Below are 22,670 nucleotides of genomic sequence, written 5' to 3'. Positions count from 1 at the left end.
GGGTTAACACATGTAAAGTACTTAAAGTAGTACCTGACATGTAATAACTACTCAGTAAATTATTATTCTACCATCACATTATTTTAGGAAGATTGAAGAGGGCAATTCTTTGCAGAATATAACCATCAGGGACTTAGAAGAATACCAAAGACAAATTTTCCCTACTTGCCAGTGTGGCCTAGATCTAATCCTAGTTTAACCTACTTGCAGCTGGAAAATCCTCTCCCAAGGGTCTTTCCTAATAAAACTTCTTTTCTTTAAATTGCTTATACACATTCTGGAAGGCTGTCCCCTCCCCCCGTACCCTTATTGTAATTTTAATAAATGATTCATCTGTGATAGAATTGCTGTCTTTCTGTAAAAGTTATAAAATAGAGTTCTTTATAATTTGTCTTTCAGGAGATGATTGTCACTGAGTTGGTTAAATTTCTTTTTTTCCAGCAACCTCCTCCACGTTTGATAAATTTTCAAAATCACAGCCCCAAACCCAATGGACCAGTTCTTCCTCCTCATCCTCAACAGCTAAGATATCCACCAAACCAGAATATGCCACGACAAGCGATAAAGCCCAACCCCCTGCAGATGGCTTTCCTGGCTCAACAAGCCATAAAACAGGTACATATATTTACTTCTCCACAGTTGCTTGTCCTGCTTCTCTCTACTTCCAAATCACATTGAATTTATGGATAGAGCAATGGTCATAAAGAGCAAGAGTAAGCTTTTTCCTTTTTTAAATAAATGTGGATTACAAAGTTTATTACAGACAGCCCTGTAGAGACAAAGCTAAGAGAAAGGATCTTGATGCTTTGTAATTAACAAGAGAAATCAAGCCACTTACACAGAAGTGAAGGATCAGGATAATCGGTGAGTCATAGGTATGAATTTTTCAGTGTTAATGTGTGTAGCTTTTAGGTGAGTGCATTAAATTTCCTAAGACAGAATTATTCTAACAAATACAGATTGCATACTTAAAGAGAGACCAATAAACAAATCTTCAAAGTGTTTTAAGGAGACTTCTTGGACACCAACTTAGTATCACACAGTTTTAATATGTAGTACATATACATCTGATAAAGTTTAATATTTAAGGTTATATATTAACTCTTAGAAGGTTTAATATTTATCTAAGTTATAATTTATATTTGTATTATATAAATTTATAATATATATTATATATATATTCTTAGTGTTTTCAGGTAAAAATATTTTTTAGGTGTTAACACTGTTTTAAAAAGTTCTCCCAGTGCTTTGTCTTCTCCAAGTACTTGTGTCAAGCCTTTCCAGCTTACGACTAGTAGATTGATTTCAGTTTAATTTTTTTTGCCAAGGCCGAAATAAAGAATATGATGCTATTCCCATAATTCTGTGACATTCATTTTAATCAAATGATTTGAAAGTAATATTCCAAAAATACACATGCTAAAAGTGTGTGTGTGTATATGTTTATAATTAGTTTGGTTTCGATAAAATATTAATACTTTCTAAAATAATATTTTAATTATTTTTAATAAAATTTATACCTATCTCTGTTTCATCATTAGAGGTGAGGTGAAAAGGGACCAGACTGCAGTTTGGTCTTAAATTCTGTTTATTTTCCTAATACTTTAGTGGCCTTGTACAAGTGTACTCTTTAAAATCTCCTTTGCCCCCACTATAGAGTGAGTGAGTACCTTGCAGAGTTGTGCTGAGACTTAGTGCTAGTGTATATAAAAGCACCTGGCACATTCTGGGTACTCAAATGTTTCCTTACCTCTTCCCTATGTATTATTTTTAATGGGTAGACATGCACTCTAAAAAGGTTTTTAAAAATGTTTCCTGGGCTTCCCTGGTGGCGCAGTGGTTGAGAGTCTGCCTGCCAATGCAGAGGATACGGGTTCGAGCCCTGGTCTGGGAGGATCCCACATGCCGCGGGGCAACTGGGCCCGTGAGCCACAACTACTGAGCCTGCGCGTCTGGAGCCTGTGCTCCGCAGCGGGAGGGGCCGCGACGGTGAGAGGCCCGCGCACCGCGATGAAGAGTGGCCCCCTCTTGCCGCAACTATAGAAAGCCCTTGCACAGAAGCGAAGACCCAGCACAGCCAAAAATAAATAAATAAAAATTTATAAAAATGTTTCCTGGTCAAAAGTCTAAACATGAATGAATAAATGAACAAGCTAGGATAAAAGATAATGGGGAATTTGTTTTAATTGATAGAGTAGCTTAACAAATTATAGTATACTTGTACAGTGGAAGTGCTTTTTGGCTATTAAGAAAAGGCAGTAATCTATATATGATCTCCGAAGTATATTACACGGCAAAAAACTTTGTCAGATTTTTTTGTGAGTTATTCTCAATTTTGTGGTTTTGTTTTTGTTTTTTAAATCTCATATATATAGAAAAAACCTGGAAGGATACACATCAGCTGTAACTGCTTATTCTGGGGAGGGAAGGAGGAAGAGAGAGAGACACAGACAGGTGGATGGATACGAGGGGTGGGTAGGTGGTAAAGATGACATTCATATTCACAGGGTTTTTTACTTAGTTTTTTCAGTGGAGCATGTAAATTAGATTTTTCAAAGTTAGAATATTTCCATCACTGTCACCCTATATTGTGTAGTCCATATATAAATGAAACTGAGTTTGGGAGTTTTTTCCCCTGCATAGTCTTAAGATACCTCTTAGTGGCTTTTTTCCCCCCAATATTTTATTATAAAAATTTTCAAACGTAGTAAGTTGAAAGAGTTGTATAGGGGACAGATTGCTCTATTTGCCTTCTCACTTATTATCCATATACCCATTTATCCATCCATCTGTCAGTCAAACCTTCTCATTTTTTGACAGGTTTCAAAGTAAAGTATAGATAGCAGCATGGTTCATCTCTTTATACTTTATAGCATTCCTTTATTAACGTGTTTATTTCAGCCTCTAACATAAATGACAAAGAGTTTCCTCAGATGTTTATTGATGCTTAATTACCTGTTTGTGTATGAGAAATGGGTGTTTAGGAAAAACAACCCCGAAAGCCAGGGTGTGGGGCTAACGTTTGATGGCTGAATTTCACTCTTACGTGAGGGCTGCTAGGCGTGTTTATTAGGAGAGTTACTAATGCCACTGTCTATAGGTAGTGGTCCAGTTCGCAAAAGATCTTTCTGTTTCATGCCTGAAATGCAGGGCCTGGCTACTCATTGAAGCCAGCTGGGGGAAGAGGGTTGTTAGCAGCCCAGAGGCAGAGTGGGCAGGAAGCTCGGCATTCAGTGTGTGTATGGTTTCTTACTCGTCATTTTCAGTGCAATGCTTCTTTTTTTCCTTAATTTATTTATTTATTTATTTATTTGTGGCTGCGTTGGGTCTTTGTTGCTGCACGCAGGCTTTCTCTAGCCGTGGCGAGCAGGGGCTACTCTTCCTTGCGGTGCGCGGGCTTCTCATTGCGGTGGCTTCTCTTGTTGCAGAGCACGGGCTCTAGGCATGTGGGCTTCAGTAGTTGTGGCACGTGGGCTCAGTAGTTGTGGCTCACGGGCTCTAGAGCGCAGGCTCAGTAGTTGTGGCGCATGGGCTTAGTTGCTCCGTGGCATGTGGGATCTTCCCGGACCAGGGCTGGAACCCGTGTACCCTGCATTGGCAGGCAGATTCTTAACCACTGTGCCACCCGGGAAGCCCATGTGCAATACTTCTGCCTTCAGCTGAGCCTGATGCTCGTCAGCCCAAAGACTGTTTTACCTATTCTAGAAAATTAATTTCCAGCCTTCTTTTGCAGAGGTGGAGGTAGTCCTTATTATCTTGGGGTAGCTACAGGTAAAGTAGGAAACGAACGTGAGATTTAATCCTTCTTAAACAGACTCTCAACAGATCATCCTGTTTTTAGCCCCAGTTTCACCTCTTATGCTTCTAATTCCCAAGCTCTTAGGGGTTCTGCAATATATGTTGATTTGCTTCTCTGTTTTCCCCACTGCCAGCTTAGATTTCAGCTTTATCCAATTGACTACGACTAATTCATTTGCTTTTTGTCCATTTGCCTTCCACCTTCCAAAATGTGATTTCTGTCTTCTCCCGTTTGTGTTTTTTTTTAATTAATTAATTTATTTATTTATGGCTGTGTTGGGTCTTCGTTTCTGTGCGAGGGCTTTCTCTAGTTGCGGCAAGTGGGGGCCACTCTTCATCGCGGTGCGCGGGCCTCTCACTATTGCGGCCTCTCTTGTTGCGGAGCACAGGCTCCAGACGTGCAGGCTCAGTAATTGTGGCTCACGGGCCTAGTTGCTCCGCGGCATGTGGGATCTTCCCAGACCAGGGCTCAAACCCGTGTCCCCTGCACTGGCAGGCAGATTCTCAACCACTGCGCCACCAGGGAAGCCCCCTCCCCTGTTTTCTTTGTCTTTATGGGTCAATGCCTTTTTTTAAAAAAATTCCCTTAACTGTCATTTTACTTTCAGGTGTATCAGGTAGGGACAGAAGAAAACGTATGTTTTCAGCCCTCCATCTCTACCTTGAAGTTGCTTTGTACATGTTTATATTTCTTTTCCAATATGTGTAAGCTTTCCAAGATTGGGTGCTGTGGTTTTCTTGTGAATACTAACTGTTGTCTTCTGGTAAAAATCAGTTCTTTTTATTTTTTATGTTTGGACAGGATTAATGAAAATTATATATACTTGTGTCCTCTCCCCTTTCCATTAAATTACAGTTGAATTCAAATAGCAGACTGTGTCTTTTACTTTGTTTTGTGTCTGGTACGGGGATTAGATGGACAATTTATGTCACAGGCCTGCTGATAGACAACCTTTCTTCTTTCCTTCTTGCTACCACAGTGGCAGATCAGCAGTGGGCAGGCCGCCCCGTCACCTGCCAACAGCACGTCCTCTACTCCATCCAGTCCCACCATTACTAGTGCAGCAGGGTGTGATGGGAAGGCCTTTGGGTCGCCTATGATTGATCTGAGCTCACCCGTGGGAGGTCCCTATAATCTTCCTTCTCTTCCAGATGTAAGTATACATAAAATTCATACTAAGAATCTGTTTCGAAAATTCTAAGTGAACTTGGATCTGGTAAAAGGCATGGGTTTGTTGGATTATAGGCTGTGCGTTTGTGTTTAGAAGTTGTTTTATCCTTTAGAAATATGGTAACAGCAGGAATAATAAAAAGATTAATATTAACCCTTGAACATACTATAGAATGTCTTTCAGGGCACTGGAGTTAAAGTGTTTGTAAATGAATGATTATGGTGATGGATTATGGAATCTAAGCTGGGAAGGAAGGGGTGAGGACATGGGAGGAGGTACTGGAAGGTTGAATTGCTGGAATGTGATATATTACAATAGAATAAGGTTAGAGAGGGAGTCTAACATTTAAGACACCAGAAGAGATGGAGACAAGTTTAGTAATAGAAATGTACCCTGAGAAAACCATAATTCAAAAAGAGTCATGTACCACAATGTTCATTGCAGCTCTATTTACAATAGCCAGGACATGGAAGCAACCTAAGTGTCCATCGACAGATGAATGGATAAAGAAGATGTGGCACATATATACAATGGAATATTACTCAGCCATAAAAAGAAACGAAATTGAGTTATTTGTAGTGAGGTGGATGGACCTAGAGTCTGTCACACAGAGTGAAGTCAGGAAGAGAAAAACAAATACCGTATGCTAACACGTATATATGGAATCAAAAAAAAAAAATTAGTTCTGAAGAACCTAAGGGCAGGACAGGAATAAAGACACAGATGTAGAGAATGGACCTGAGGACATGGGGAGGGGGAAGGGTAAGCTGGGATGAAGTGAGGGAGTGGCATGGACATATATACACTACCAAATGTAAAATAGATAGCTAGTGGGAAGCAGCCGCATAGCACAGGGAGATCAGCTTGGTACTTTGTGACCACCTAGAGGGGTGGGATAGGGTGGGTGAGAGGGAGACGCAAGAGGGAGGAGATATGGGGATATATGTATATGTATAGCTGATTCACTTTGTTGTAAAGCAGAAACTAACACACCACTGTAAAGCAATTACACTCCAATAAAGATGTTAAAAAAAAAAAGACTCAATGAGCTAATGCAAGTAAAGCCCAGTGCCTGGCACAGGAAAAACTCCCCTCAAATAAAAATCATCGTAATAATAATAGAAATGATAACATTTACTAACCAGTGCAAAATTACCTCTGATTTCATTTTTATTTAAATTAAATACATTTACCCTCTAAGCTCTTTGTCAGTATGACTTTTTAAAAAATCTTTTTCAAAGGCAGAAAATATAACATTGAATAAACAAATCTTTATACATAAGTTGATACTTGTTTTACCTTTTCTCATCTTATAAGCTTAAGGTAATCACTCATACAGACATTAAAAACTTTTAAGAAATCTTGTAGGATGTGAAGGAATCTAAAATTTTGTATTATTTAGTTTGTGTTTCAAGTTACTGAGATCAACTAATATTTCCTAAAAGTTGCATCATTTACCTTACCAATGTTATTTCATTTTTAAAATAATTGTTTATACTTTAAATGGGTAGAGTACATGTATTTTTCATGCATAGGCGATCGATAGGAAAACTTTTTTTGTGTCATTCCTATAATTTTATTTTAGCTTTTAGGATTATTCCACAATGTAAATAACTTTTTTTACATTAAGATCTAACAAATTTAGTCATTCCAGTACATTTTGCACTCTCCGAAAAGTATTGACCAAGGTAGTGCCCAAAGAATATTAAACATAAATTACCCTGTGTACTTCTTCCTTCCCCTACTGAAAGAGGACCCACAGAAAGTAAATTTTCCTCTGCAGTCCTCGGATACAGGTGACCCTTTGTCCACCAGCCTTCCTCAACTGAAATTCCTCATCTGAACCACAGAATAAAGAAACTGATTTGAGTGACTATTTCCTCAGTCCTCCCAAAGATGGTTCATAACTAGTACCATTCTAGATGCAGAGGTGAGAAGTAAATTCATTATATACAGTCTATGCCCTCGGACTGTAGGACTTAATTCTCTTGGAGAATCTTGATTGAGAAAGGCTGGAACTATTAAATTGGATTTTAATCACAAAAACGTTCTTGGGGAATAAATGGTATATTTAAGCATTAAAAATACTTGCATCTAAAGGGGGGTGGGTGAGGGTTGGATTGGGAGTTTGGGATTAGCAGATGCAAACTGGTATATATAGAAATGGATAAGCAACAAAGTTCTACTGCATAGCACAGAGAACTATATTCAGTTTCCTGTGATAAACCATAATGGAAAAGAATATCGAAAACAATATATATATGAATAACTGAATCACTTTTCTGTACAGCAGAAATTAACACAACATTGTAATTGAACTATTCTTCAATAAAAAAATTTTTAAAAATATTTGCATCTAAAGTATTAAAGTCTTATTCAGTAGAAATTTATCAATATTTTAGCTTAGCAGTCAATTAGGAAGGCAGTCAATTATTTGTATACCTGTTGCATTAAAGCAGGAATCTCTAAGGGATCAGTTTTTTCCTACCAAACATTAAGAATGTATTTAAGTGAGATTAGTGTTCTGAAAATGTGTTATGTGTAGACTTGTTTCATCAATCTAGTGCATACCAGAGCATCAGTTCTCAAAGTGTGGGCCAAGGACATGGGGGTCCGTACAACCTTTTCAGAGGCTCTACAAGGTCCTCTCTGTGTAAGACCAGATTTTCTTCTTATTCTTCAGCCAAAACCACACATCTCAGCAGACTGAGTAAAAGATACAAATTTCCAGTTGGCTGTTACTAAGCCAGACAATAAAGAAATTTGCAAAATGTGAAACTGTGCTACTCTTCTCACCAAGTTTGCTTTTTTTTTTAATTGGTACCTTTTATTATTTTGAAATAAATTAAGAAACATTATTAGAATTACTTTTTATAATTTTGTTTTAATTTTTAAGGGTGTAGCACACAGTACTCTTTTCTCCTGGCTCATGACTTCTGAAATAGTGTGACTCAGTATATTTACTAAGGTGAAATATTAAGAAGTGTGAAAACTTTTTTTCAAGGTTGTTTATGGGGAAAGTATGGATCAGAACTTCTCAAATATGATATTTACATGTTTTATTATCTGATAATAATTAAACTATTAAAGTTTCTTATCAATTTAAAGTAGCTTTTAACTTGCAAAGTCACGATGCCATGAAATAATTTCTTATCAGATTGACTGCTCAAGTACTATTATGCTGGACAATATTGTGAGGAAAGATACTAGTACAGATCATGGCCAGCCGAGACCACCCTCAAACAGAACCGTCCAGTCACCGAATTCATCAGTGCCATCTCCAGGCCTTGCAGGTAAAGTGGGCTTTTTAAAATTTTTATTAGTGTTTTTTTTTTCAGTTTTTATTCTATTTATAATAATTAAAAAAATAAATCACCCTACGCCTCCTCCCTTTTTCTGTTGGATGATTAAAATGGGTCTATGTTTTGGGTACTCTTTAAAATTAATGTACTTTCGAAGTGGGAAGCAAAAGTTAAACCTCTGTACATTTTCAATTTGAATAGAACTTATGGGCACTATAGTGCTCCCAGGAGGAAATTAGTATTGTACTTTCTCTTTTTGATAATTTGCCTGTAGTATCATCTCTTTTTGCATGGAATTTTCCTAGCATTAAAATTTATCAGTGACAATCACTCTTTTTGGTGGTTTTTTTCGCTATTTAATTGTGTTCAAGAATTTTGGACACAACTACTTATTTCCTCCAAGAGAGAAGCACTCTGACTAATGCTACTCGCAGAGACCTTGGCAAATTAGATGCCTTAGACCAAAATAAGGAAAGAGGAGAATTTCTTATGCCATTCACCAGTTATACAAGCATAATTAAGCAGTTGTCAAATTTTAAAGGAGGTACTTATTTAAAACTTAAACAAACTGAAAGGAAATTGTTGACAAAATGTGGTAGAGAAACTGTTTAATTATGTAACAAGTTCATACAGATTAATAAGGAAAGTACACTGTATTGCAAAAGGACATGAGTAGATTATTCCCTAAAGAGGAAATACATTTAGTCAGTAAAACAGGGGAGAGGAAGAAAGATGGGTGGTTCCATCTCACCAGTAGTCGTCATAAAATCAAAAAGACATAATTTCTAACTATTGAATAAGCAAAGATTTAAATAGTGAAAATACTCATTGATGAGGATGTGATGGGACAAATGCTCTGATACATAGCTGGTGGGAGTATAATTTGACAAAACATTTCTGGAAACCATTTTGGCACTATTACTAAAGCTAATGTTTATCCAGTACTAACTCTGTGTCAGGCAAGGGACAAAGTATCTTCTATGCATTGCTTCAGTGTCTTCCATTAATTAGCCTCTGTGGGGCTTTCTCTCTTGGACTGCTTTTATACCAGCCCTACCAACTTTTTATTGTCCTATGTAGCTTCTGCTGGCACTAGTGTCCTCACTAAGCTCCTACCCTGGTTACTCTAACATGGGGCATTCGACAGTGTTTGGAGACATTTCTGATTGTCACACCCCTGGTTGCTAAGTATGTAGAGGTGCTATGGCATCTAATAACTGTAGAGGCCGAGGGTGCTGCTCAACATCCTTACGATGCACAGACAGCCCCCCACATCAAAGAATTATCTGGCCCCAGATGTCAGTACTGCTGAGGTTGAACAGCCCTACCAGTTTAGGGGGACGTTAGACTGTGCTGGGAGTTCAACAACTACTCTTGTTTTATATAGTTTCATTATGTGTTTCCAGTTTCAATGTAGTGCTAAGTGAGAACATTCAGTAGGAATTAAATACAGTTATTAATTCATTTTACGAATGTGTATGATCTCAGGACCTGTTACTATGACAAGTGTACACCCACCAATACGTTCACCTAGTGCCTCCAGCGTTGGGAGCCGAGGAAGGTAAACTGACTTAACTTATTCTCTAGTCTATAAAATCTGTAACTAGATTTCTCTCGCCAGTGTTCAGCATGCTTTGGTACTCAATACATTTTAAGCAATTTCCCTTATTTTTAACTTTTAAGTTAAATGTTTAATAATTATTATATATTATATGTTAATGTAGTAAATCAATGGGTTTAGTAGAGTACAATTTTATCTTTAAAGATACAAAAATGTTTATTTGTTGAAAATAAGAAAATACGTTTGCCTTTAGTATAATAGCAAGGAAAAAACAGAAATGAAGTGTGTGTAACACACTGCACTATATAGGAACATGCACAAATAAAAACTTAGGGAAAACAAATAATTTTATACTAAAATTGGTGTTCTGACATTTCTAATAACCGAACATTGATTCTGTTTTACAGTTGTTGAAATTGTATTTTAACTTACTGTGTTACACACCCACTCATAATGCTTGCAAATTTCTCCTAGATAGTGAACCCAATTCTTACTTTCCTAATTGTATGGAAGTAGCATACTCTGAAGGGGAAAAGTTTGCCTTTAATCCTGTGAGAACATAGTAGCTATCTGTAAATGGCTTTTTTGTTGCGCTACATTTTTTAAAATAGCAGAACACCAGTAAATTATGAACCTAGTTAATTATCTTCACACTTTGTGACAATAAATCGTTAATGTGAGCCTAGACTTCTCTTTGTCACTGACTAGAGAAGGAAAGGAAAATCCTAAAAAAAAAAAGATGCTAATTCTAAGATAGTTCTAAGATCTGGCTGCCCAATTTTAGAGCCTCAGGATATTGAAGTCAGTTTTAATTCAGGTTTTATTTAAATTTATTTAAATACCTTTCCAGGTATGTAATGTAACCATTTTGATAGGTTAATATGTGGGACATTTTTTATACATAAATGAAACTGTTCTGCATACAGCAGATGCATTTCAGTTATGTATCATTTATTGCTGATGTAACATAGTTACCATTGCTGTGAAGATACAGCATTACTCTGAAAAGCTATTATTATACCTTGTTTTAAGATACTTAAGGTAGCTTTCTTAGATTTTTTTTTTTTTCTTTCTTTCTTTCTTTTTTTCTTATACTTATAGCTCTGGCTCTTCCAGCAAACCAGCAGGAGCTGATTCTACACACAAAGTCCCAGTGGTCATGTTGGAGCCAATCCGAATAAAACAAGAAAACAGTGGACCACCTGAAAATTATGATTTTCCTGTTGTTATAGTGAAACAAGAATCAGATGAAGAATCTAGGGCTCAAAATGTAATTATATTATGATTGCAATACTACTCCTACTTGAGGGATAGGATGAGAGAAACTTTTAAATAGCTCGTAGGAGATAAAAACTATTATATTTAAATCTTTCAGTAGATCAAAACAAAAAGATGGATGGTAAACAGGGAGAAGAGTTTGAAAAGTCAGAGGTTAAATGAGGAGGTTGGGCATTTGAAAGAGAGAACAGAGTAAAACACATGGAAGGTAATTGCCAAAGCAATAATACAAGGAAACTTCCTGTAACTGAAGGGCATGAGCATCTGAATTGAAAGGGCCTACCAAGTACCAGAACAACTAAATGAAAAAAAGACTCAAGTCCTATCCTCATCGATTTCAGAATACCAGTATTCTAAACAGGTTCTAAAAGCTTCCAGAGGAAAAAAACACCTTACATAATGGATCGGACATCATAGTGTCACGAAGTCCTCAACACAGACTCTCAAAGCTGGAAGCCAATAGAGAAAATATCAGAACTGTGAGGAAAGATATTTTGTAGCCAGGATTCTGTACCCAGGCAAATTATCAATTATGTGTAAAGATTAAGTAAACATTTTTAGACATGCATGCAGATTCTCAAAAACTTAATTCCATGCACTCATTCTCAGGAAGATATTTGAGAATATGCTTCATCAAAAATGAATTAAACCAGAAAGAGAAAGACATAAGATCCCATTTCTGGGCTCTAACACAAAAGAGAGGCAAAGAAAAGGGTAGTGAGTCCCCAGTACGACAGCTGCTCCAGTACACCCTGTAGGAGGGGGACAAGACTCCATCAGGAATGTATGTCGCGGGAGAAAAATGCTTTGACAGTATTGAGAGACATTTTATAACCCTGTTGGGGATTGTGAGAATGACTTAGACATCTAGGAAAATAAGCAAATGGATTAAATTTTAAAATATGGTAATTATTGACTCATAGGAAAAACAAAAAGTTAGACAAAAAAGGAAGTGTAGTCATAGTACATTCTGTGGTTATGCAATGAACAGTATGTAGTCATAATGATATAAACAAACACCTGAATACAAATTTAAATAAAAACTAGATATAATCAGGATATAACGTGAGTATATATTTGACCAAAAATTGATTTTTCAGGTTACTTAACCAGTACAGCAATGATACTGACCAGTTGGAATAGATGCTGGCTATAAACAGTTATACTGGCGCCTACCAACTAAAAAGAAATCAGTGCTTAATAAAACTCTGTTCAGAGGATGGTATGAATGGTGTGTGTAAGTATAAGGAGGGTGTGGAGAATCAGGAAGGAAAAATCTGATCTTCCATAGAAGGGAAAATATATACATTTAAAACTGAAAATATGTTTAAATTTGAAAATCTGAAAAATTATAGTATAAGCATACTGTTTAGAAGTATAGAGGTAAATAGCAGAGGAAAAAGCTAAATAATTTGAAAATAATTGCCTCCAAGGAGTGATATTATATACCGGTGCTTTTAACTAAATCTACATTTATTACTTCAAAATTTTTAAAAATGTTTAAAGGAGATAATAGATTTTGTAATTAATTTGAAATTTTCACCATTCTAGGCTCAAACATAACATTTAGGTTCATTTTAAAGTTATTAATGGCACTTGCAGAGGTGAAGTTACTTCTAAGAATTAAAGCAGTATACCTTTTTATGAATGATAACAAATCTATAGTAGGCCTGTTTTGTGTTTAGGTACACTTTGAATTAACAGCTCCAGTAAAATGTATTTATAGTTCACGTGGTTGACTTCTACACTACCCACCCGTTTCTATAGCCATCAGCAGATTCAAAGATTTTCCCTATGTTATCCACACCCTGTTACTGCTGCTGACCTTCTGTTTTGAAGATATTTTTCAGTAGAGGTCCATGTCTTCTTTACCATTAGGGACAGTTAGCAGTAAACGTATTCTGGTCTCATGCAGCTTCACAGACTCCTTTGAAATAACCAGGTGCTCACGAGTGAGCAGACTGCAGTCCAGAATTGCAGTAGTGCTAATAAAGAATGGCAGTTTAAGATACCCATATGCATATGTTAACTCTTTCCACTGCAGACCAACTATCCAAGAAGCATACTCACCTCCCTGCTCTTAAATAGCAGTCAGAGCTCTGCATCTGAAGAGTCTGTGTTAAGATCAGATGCCCCTGATAGCACAGGAGATCAACCTGGACTTAACCAGGAAAATTCCTCAAATGGAAAGTCTGAGTGGCTAGATGCCTCGCAGAAGTCACCCCTTCACGTTGGAGAGACAAGGAAAGAGGATGACCCCAATGAGGACTGGTGTGCAGTTTGTCAGAACGGAGGGGAACTCCTATGCTGTGAGAAATGTCCCAAAGTATTCCACCTCTCTTGTCATGTGCCCACATTGGCAAATTTTCCAAGGTAAGATGGTGCTTACTTCCCTTTCTTACATTCTTTCATTATAAATAATAACAGCAATAAACTTTTGATGATCATTGTAACATAAAACCTTTGTAAAAACTTAAATAGAAGTCCACTTGGCATAAATGCATACACCAAAATTTTCAACACAGGGTTTTCCATACCCTGCCTCCCATTCCCTGTGCTTCTCTCAAAAACCTAGTCTGTTATGAGAGAAAAAAAAATAACTGGCCCTTTAAATTATTACAAGGGAATTACCATAAAGTGTTGTCCTTATGCACAACACTGCCATAATTTAGTGCATTTGCCAGGCATTGAGCTGTATTGTTTACAAATATCTTGAGTAAATTCTCAAACAAACCCTATGAGATGATGATAGTCATAGAGAAGAACCATTGGGTTGATATCTTAGTTCTTCAAAGGCTGTATTTTTTTTTTTTTTAAGTGAACCTTGTCCCCAAGACTCTTTTTTTTTTTTAAAATATTTATTTGGCTGTGCCGGGTTTTAGTTGCGGCATGAGGGCTCTTAGTTGCAGCGTGCAGGATCTAGTTCCCTGACGAGGGATCGAACCCAGGCCCCCTGCATTGGGAGCATGGAGTCTTAACCACTGGACCACCAGGAAGTCCCTTCCAAGGCTGTACTTTTAAATATTTATAATTTCAAACTTAAAGTTATAAGAACAGTACCAAGAGTGCTTCTTTTTCTTAAATCATTTGGGGGGAAAGGTCAGTTGTGCCTCACATCAACCATAGATTAATGTGTGTGTTTATTTTTTTGTTTATTTTGTGTATGTATTTCATGCCTCCTTAACTACGCTAACATTTACCACTTAGGCCTGTGAACTCTATTTCTGCTTGCAAGCTCACTCAGCATGGTGCACACGTACATAGCAGATGTATGCTAAATCCTCAGTGATTAACACTGATGCCAAATAAGTAATTCTGCATAATAGATGGCATGGAGGGAGGTGGGAAAGGGAGGTGGTGAAGAGAGCAATGATGAGTTAGGAACTCAGCCAGATACTTTATTCCCCAACAGTGGAGAGTGGATTTGCACTTTCTGCCGAGACTTATCTAAACCAGAGGTTGAATATGATTGTGATGCTCCCGTTCACAACTCAGAAAAAAAGAAAACTGAAGGCCTTATCAAACTAACGCCAATAGATAAAAGGGTAAGTTTCCAACCTAGACTGTTAAACAGTTGTTTTGGTTAGATGCATTACTGTAATGCAAATGTGCCTTCATCAAAGAAGTGTATATTCAGTTACATTTTATACTGACTTCTTTTTTCTTTAGTACTCTTTTTCCACAAAAATATAACAGTCTTAAATAATGGCAGATTATTTATGTGGTCTGGACTTTTAAATTTAGTCTACCTTTCAGGTTTGATTCAGATATGTTTTCTTCCTCAGAATTTGTTAAGAATTGGCACCAAAGAGATGGGTTTTTCTGTTTACTCTTCCTGGAAATAATTACATTCTTTCACCAGATGGTACTAGATTTATACCTCAAAGCTAGCTAATATATTTAACTGTAATTAACATTTAAAGCTACTAAGTCAACACTTCTTTATCACTAAAGAAGCTCCTTTGCTAAATTATTAAGTAGAACAATCAGTATGAAAGTTGTCGTGCAAGAGAGAGCTGAAACATGCACTGCCACTGCTACACAGTGTTTATTGGGGTAAACTTGTAAGCGGAGAAGTAGCAGAGTACATGATGGAACCACCTGCATTCAGAAAGGGGTCCTTAGGACCCAACGCACCATGGAAGGGGCTCCACCTCTGGATCTCAACATATGGATGTTCTTCTATTAACTTGTGTACTATTAATAATTCAGTACACAAATTGGAGAGAGAAGTGGAAATATATTTTTAAAGAACTTCAGATAGGTTTCTAGTGATACTGCTTTTGTTCCTGTAATTATAACGACTGCTCTCATATATGACATATGCCCCAAAATGTCAAACAGTACACTGTAGTAAATGATTGAAATGGACAGCAAAGCTCCAAGTATCAGTATTTTTCTTGTATTCATCTGGTTTTCACTTTTATTCTGATACTTTGAGACCTGTAACGTTGTTGCTAAAAATTAGCTGTGACTTCATTATTTCATTATATTTTCATTTTATTTATTTATTTATTGCTTAGAAGTGTGAACGCCTACTTTTATTTCTTTATTGCCATGAAATGAGCCTGGCTTTTCAAGACCCAGTTCCTCTAACTGTAAGTATGGATGTTATTTTGTGCTTTTTTTGTACAGTGGGATGATTTTTCTGAAACTTGATTTATGACAATCTAGTTTCTGTACCATTTTTCAATAGTAAGTTTCTTACATTAATCCAAATCTTAAAGCTTATTAATACATACTGCATGCTTTAATCTTAAGCACATTTTAAGGTTAACAAACTGGCCCAAAACTTCTTTTCTGATATATTCTTTCTTCTCATCTCATGTATTTTACCTACTATTCTCTGGGATGATTTCTATCAATTGTTTCTCTCTCAGGAGTCTTAGGTATATATCCTAAAGCTGTTGGGAAAAAAACTTGCCATTTGAGATAAAGACCTCTCCAAATCTCTGTACACATTTTGATTTATAGGTCCAAACTTCAAGTAATAAGTAGACTTTAACAGTAGAGGAAGAGGTGGATGTTTGTGTGTGTTTACCATTGACTTCAAAAAGCTTCATATTTAAAATTTGATGTGACTTCAGTGTATAATTTTAGAGTGCCGGAAATGGCCTGCTACTCAAAATGTGTTCTTCTCTGATGTCTGAAATTCCTTTAAAAAGCTAATAGATTTGTTGAACAGTTCAATAAATTTAGAAAATTTAATGCAACATTAGAAAAGAAAACTAGCTTAGCAAATACATTGAGCTGATAAACAGTGAACTTCTGTCCTGAAAACAAGTTTTGAGAAGTTGAGATAGGAAAAAGGAATACAGTTGACTCTTAGAACAAGGCAGAGGTTAGGGGCACCGACTCTCTGCACAGCTGAAAGTCTGCATATAACTTTACAGTCAGCCCTCTGTATCTACAGATTCAACCAACCACGGATCCTTTAGTAATATAGTATGAATTTAGTGAAGAAAATTCGTGTATAAGTGTACCTGCACAGTTCAAGGATCCACTGTAAATAGTTTTTAGGGGGAAGGGCCCTTTGTACCCAAAAGAGCCAGGGCAAAAATATGCCAGTAAAAACTTTATTCATTTAAAAAGTTAACCTAGAATTTGGCACTTTTTATGATGTTGGCTTATAGTTACATTTGGCATTAATAACAGCAGCAGAAAAATAGCCCCCTTTTTCTTAATGTATATCATCTCATTTAGTCTTTACAAAATCTTATGAGATTGGTAGAATTATTTCTATCTGAAATATGAAGAAACACATTCAGTGAAATGACTGAACCCAGTAACTTACCAGGAGAATGCTAGTGAGTAGCAGAGCTGGGGTTCAAACCCAGATTCAAAGCCCACTTGCTATAACACATGCAGCAAAAACATGTCAAGTCTTACTAGAAGTAATACTTTTTCTAGTGATTGCTTTTTGTTTAATAATGAAGGAGAATAGTAAGAGGGAAAATGTGGTAAGTTTTTTTCATTAAAAATAACTGGTGAAGATTTTTGATAAAAGTGACACTTGTAAAGTGTCACAGCATTTAGGCACTTGTAAATTTTGCTGAATAGATTTCCTTATCAATGACAAAATAGAACAGAGAAAAGCAATGAGAACAATCCTAATTTTATACTACTTCTTATAGAATTTATATAGCACCAGGGAGAATTTATTTATTATAGCATCTCATATCTTTTGAAAGGTGCCTGATTATTACAAAATAATTAAAAATCCAATGGACTTGTCAACCATCAAGAAAAGACTACAAGAAGATTATTCCATGTATACAAAGCCTGAAGATTTTGTAGCTGATTTTAGATTGATCTTTCAAAACTGTGCTGAATTCAATGAGGTGAGAAGAAAAAAAAATAATAGCAGTGTGAAAGTAATGTTAAACCAAACACCTTACCAACAAATGAGGAGATCAAGATATCTATCTGTGGTAGCATAAATAACCAAAAGTTCGAGTCTGTCAGGGAATGAAAGAGTAATTAGGAAGACTTTATCCACATGTATATTCAAAGATTTATTATATGGTAACAACTTGAAAACAATTTAGAAAATATTTTTATCTAACCCAGAAGCACCTTTATTTCTTGAAATATGGCACTTCACCAGACTTTAGTCTTTGTGATGTTGATATTAAAATATTAAGAATGTGGTTTAGATAGTTCCTAATTAAGAATTTTCTCAAAAACTTTATCATCTGTTAGTTTATCTAAACATCTTTTAGACTTACAGCCTTTTGTTGATAGTTTGTCCTTTGTATTGGCTACTCATTCCAGAGTTCCACGTTTCATTTAATTTGTTCTAAAAATACCTGTTAGATGATTCTCTGGTTATGGCATCTCTGTGATATCTCTTTGGTAATCCAGATGAGTCAAAGCCTTTTATTTACTTCTTCTCTGATCTTCTCTAGATTTTGTCTAGCCCCAGACTTTTGTTTACTTTATATCAAAGCTATACATAAACATTGTTTCCCAAACAATCCACTGATATTCATAATCTTCAGTTAGAAGGGAACAAAAATGTGAGAAATCCACGACTTTATTGACTATCTAAAAATTCTTTTTAATTCATATTTTTATTTTTATTCAACAGCCTGATTCAGAAGTAGCCAATGCTGGTATAAAACTTGAAAGCTATTTTGAAGAACTTCTGAAGAACCTTTATCCAGAAAAACGGTTTCCTAAAGTAGAATTCAGGAATGAATCAGAAGATAATAAATTTAGTGATGACTCAGATGATGACTTTGTACAGCCCCGGAAGAAACGCCTCAAAAGCATAGAGGAACGCCAGTTGCTTAAATAAGCAACACCACTGGCGTGTGCTGGTTTTTAGATTTTTTTTGTTTTCAAAAAACATTTTGTCAGTAATTTAACATCATTACCAAGAAGAGCTTGTGACCACTTTAAGTTTTCAATGTTTACTAGACTCTGATTTCCTTAATAACCCATTTCTTTTAACCTTCTTATTAAGAAAGAAAGAAAAAGAGGGAGGAAGGAAGGAGAAAGGAAGAAAGAAAGAAGCATCAACAACAGAATAAAAAGACATTCTCCCCACTTATTGGGTTTCAAACTGCAGTCTGGAGTGATAGCAACTATAGAAAGGAAATAGACTTTGTATGAACTCTAAGTTGAAAATTTAATGTGGTTTGGATGCGTGCGTTAATCCATTTTTAGAAAATACCACTACTCATTAACTATGGACCAACCATGAGTTAGGTGTACTGTACATAAGAGCAGTACTCCAATGAGTATGAGTGGTAATAAGAGTTCTATCCTAGGATGCCCCCTGGTGCAACGAAAAAGTAGATTAGATGCTATTAAGAAGGCACCTAATAGTATATCATGTAAGATGGCAATTGTATTAAAGAAAAAGGAAAACAGATGTTTGATTTTTGTTTTTGTTTTTTTCTTGTCTATAGAGGTGTGTTTGGTATAGCAGGTTTTCAAGCCCATTTTTCGTACATTTCTAAACCTACCTTCCACTGAGGAAGTAAGTGTACTCGTTTGGTTTTGCTGTGTGTCTATGTGTGGTTTGTTGTTTGCTTTTTAACTGTGCAGGTGATCCTTTTATAACAAGACTCATTGTTTGCAGTATGGCTTTTAGTGGAGCTATCCAGAATATGCAATACAGCAGTGTGTGCCGTATTTGATGTAAGGATTCTTCAGCGTATACCCTATTGGGCATTAAATATAAATTCCCCTGAAAGGGACCAGTTTTTGTGGTTTTCATCTGTCTTCATAAATTGGAATGAAATGTGTTTTGGAATTTGGGAGCAGGCAACTGGAGGAAATTAGAGTGAAATTTACAATTTTTTCTGAAGCATCTATTTCCCATTCTTCAGAGTCAGAACCTCAAACTGAATCTTTCATCTGACTTAATTCTGGACTTCATTTTCATTCTCCTGATAGAGATACAAAAGACCTACCTTCTGAGGGCAAACATATTCTTAATGGGTCAGACCTAGCTAGTTTACTGACTTTCATTTATTCCTTTTACTTGTTGTTCAGTATCAGAGAAGGAAACTAGGTTAAGATAGAAGAAAATTATTGTGCCATTTGCTAACCTAACATTTGACAGTATATTTATATGTGAACTTTTTTAGTTTGCCAAAGTAAACCTTTATTTATAAAACATTAATTGGCTGAGGAAATTTTCCTCTCTAGGCTGATAGAATAAAAATATAGCTGACTTGAAAGAATTTTACCTTTGGATAGTGTCATCTCCCATGAATTAAACCTAGAGGATTTGCTTGTATCCACATGGCATTAGTTCTTAAGATGGACAATTTGAAAATATCCTGTGGCTAAGTCATTGGGTTTCAGATACTGCTAAAGATAAAATGAGAAAAGAACTTACTGGCAAGAGCATCTCACTTTCTGTGTAGACTTAGGTTTAGTCCATAGTATGTCAGTTATGTACTAAAGGTTAAAAAGTCTTAATCACTTTTCCAAATATGTGTTTCAGGGTAGTTGTTGTTGTTGTTGTATTGTTTTGAACATGTGTTTGACATTTGTTCTCCAAAGACTTGAACAAATTTTGATAATAGTGCATATACCACCAATTGTCTTCTTTTGCTCCAGCATTTTTAGCACAGCAGCCGTGGAGCTTTTCCTAATAAGTTTATTGTTTTTATCTTAGAATACTATTCTTATGATAGTTTTTTCTTCGATACTTGTCTCCTGAGTTAAAGCAGGGCACCACAGGTAAATTTTGAGGATGATCACAAAGGGAAGTAGCACTTAAGAGAGAAAAATTATAATTTTGTAAATGCATCTGAGCCAGAATTTCTACTAATGTACCCAAAACTTTCACTGTTATTATTCAGTGCCATATTAATCTTTTCAAACAATATTTTTCTTTCACCTTTATCATTTTTTTGCGGAATGAAAGGCACTTGAAAACCATCTTTCCTGTAATCATACATAATATATACTAAAAGTGTTTCTCCAAATAACATTTTCTTAATGGTCTTAAAATTAAAGTCCTACGACCTTATTAACAGGTGCCTGTGTGTCCAGGTGGATCCCAGCAAAGTAGTCCTTAAATTATAATAGTAGTAAGCTATAAGATGAGCCTAACTATACCTCATGCCCATTTGGAGAGAATTCCTTTCAAAAGGTCAGTGCCACTCAAGCAACCTTGACCTAAACTTAAAAAACTCCAGTGTTTACCTCTGATCGAAAACTCCAGGAGATTACCCTCTGGATTTAGAACCAATAGCCTCATGTCATATCTGCAAGACCCCCAATGCTGAATGGGATCACATGATGAGCAGGCCATGTGGCAGCTAGAATATACTCAATCCTGGGAAACTCATCGAAAGCTTTCCCAGGTGCCAAGCATCTGATCTTTCCAGCAAAAAGGAAACCCAGTACACAGTTAGTGACTTAACATGGCTTTGGTAGAAGTATAAATGGATAATGTATACCATATTAAATTCAAAATACTATTGTACATCAGCACCTGGCAATGCAGTTATTTTGTCCTTTGAATTAACAGGCCCTGCTTATCTTTTCTGAATGGAAGCGTAGGAAATTGGAAGGTCCTGAGAGGAAAATGTCCTCTTTCCTTGGTAGCTTTGCTTTCTTTTCCAAGCTAAAGAATAGGCTCCACATTTTACTACTACACAGTAGTGTAGATGTAATACAACTTAGGAATGCTTTCAAAAAGTTTCACTCCACAGTCAAAAGGGTGAGTATATAGCCGATTGCTCCATTTATGAATTTGCATTTCAATTTTCTATGCTGTTACAGTGTTTAAACTTTTAAATTGGGGTTCCGTGGAGAGACTCCTTAGACAATGAAAGGAGGAACTCCTCCTTTTGTTGAGGCCTGATCTACAAATGAATGTGAATCCCAACAGTAGGTGACTGCACTGAAGCAAAAGGTTTTTAGGTTTAAATAGAAGATGTATTTATTTTCTGTTTATCTGTATCTGTTATGAATGAGAGAAATTGAGTGATCTGATTGACCATTAAAATTATGGACATAACCATGAGTTCAACCATCCAATTATTGAAATAGAGGCCCTCATTTTAAATAACCATGCACATATTTTTTAAAGTATTGTATAACCTCGTGTAAGTTAAGAGTTCGTGTCTTTTTATTTATATTGCCCCTTCATCTCTGGTCTGAATTCACTAAAATTCACAGGTTGGTGGCTCATGCTCTTGAGTGAGAATAATGCTAGCCAATCAGATCACAGATTTCTCTGCCCATGAAGGTTTCGCTTATTGTGAAGGGTATCTGAGACAGTAGTCTTCGTTGTTGTTTTTAATTTGGGGGAGTCAACTGGTGCTTTGATTTTAATAAAAATCAGCTTTGATGAATTTTTACTGTGAATACTTTACCACAACAAGGTATCTTTAATGGAAAAATTACTGTATGTCATGCAGTAGAATATTAACTAGTTCGGGTCTCCATTACTGCCTTTGTATGTTCCTCTATAAAATCAATACATATAGGGATGATCTACTAGTCCACAAAATAATAGGAAAACTTTTTTAAAAAACTCTAACACATGGATTTCACCAGCTTTAAATAAGCAAAAAATTAATTTAGCAAACAGGAAGGAAGAGGGTGATAGATATATTCAGTCGAGGAGTCCCACCCCCATGAAAGGAGAACCAAAGATGCCATGAAAAATTCTACTTGTCTGAAACCTATTGGAAGAGGCGGGACTTGGGGGGGGCGGGTAAGGGGAGGACACAAAAAGTGGGGAATTTACAAGTCACTTTAAAAGTTTGCCTATGTTAATTTCACCTATAAAGTTTGGAAGGTTCTGATTCTCAGATATTACAACTATTTTAAAAACTCCGTTTTGAATATTTTCTAGATCTTACATTGATGGGGGTGGGAAAAGCCTTCTCTTTGATTCTTATATGTGTTTTTAACTAGAATAATAGTCCTAATTTGAGTCCTAGAAAAAAAATCCTTCCTTAGAAGTTACAAGTTAAACATTTAGCAAAATTCTATCTTTCCCACATTTTCAGATGTGGTGTGGAAGAAAGGCTATTTTAATATCGTCTGCCATATATGAGCATACTTGTGAATGTGAATTCT

At 36.1% G+C, this 22,670-nt stretch overlaps 1 protein-coding gene across 3 annotated transcripts in view; it reads left to right on the top strand.

Moving 5' to 3' along the window:
• TRIM24 (tripartite motif containing 24) overlaps window positions 1-21,933 on the top strand; it is a 93,071-nt gene extending 71,138 nt beyond the window's left edge. For 2 of the 3 annotated variants that reach the window (XM_036863292.1, XM_036863291.1), the window contains exons 10-19: window positions 442-615; window positions 4,779-4,952; window positions 8,128-8,263; window positions 9,761-9,833; window positions 10,935-11,103; window positions 13,156-13,484; window positions 14,524-14,656; window positions 15,635-15,709; window positions 17,303-17,452; window positions 18,202-21,933. In XM_036863292.1, the coding sequence (XP_036719187.1) occupies window positions 442-615; window positions 4,779-4,952; window positions 8,128-8,263; window positions 9,761-9,833; window positions 10,935-11,103; window positions 13,156-13,484; window positions 14,524-14,656; window positions 15,635-15,709; window positions 17,303-17,452; window positions 18,202-18,411 (1,623 nt within the window). In that variant the 3' untranslated portion in view covers window positions 18,412-21,933. The remainder of the gene's footprint in view (window positions 1-441; window positions 616-4,778; window positions 4,953-8,127; window positions 8,264-9,760; window positions 9,834-10,934; window positions 11,104-13,155; window positions 13,485-14,523; window positions 14,657-15,634; window positions 15,710-17,302; window positions 17,453-18,201) is intronic. The other variant, XM_036863293.1, reaches the window with a different exon arrangement.
• The last annotated feature ends 737 nt before the right edge of the window (window positions 21,934-22,670 follow it).

Source organism: Balaenoptera musculus, chromosome 9 (genome assembly GCF_009873245.2).
Source record: "Balaenoptera musculus isolate JJ_BM4_2016_0621 chromosome 9, mBalMus1.pri.v3, whole genome shotgun sequence".
In the NCBI taxonomy this organism is placed as follows: domain Eukaryota; kingdom Metazoa; phylum Chordata; class Mammalia; order Artiodactyla; family Balaenopteridae; genus Balaenoptera; species Balaenoptera musculus.
The sequence above is the reverse complement of the archived record's forward strand: the minus strand, read 5'-3'. Positions and strand labels throughout refer to the sequence as shown.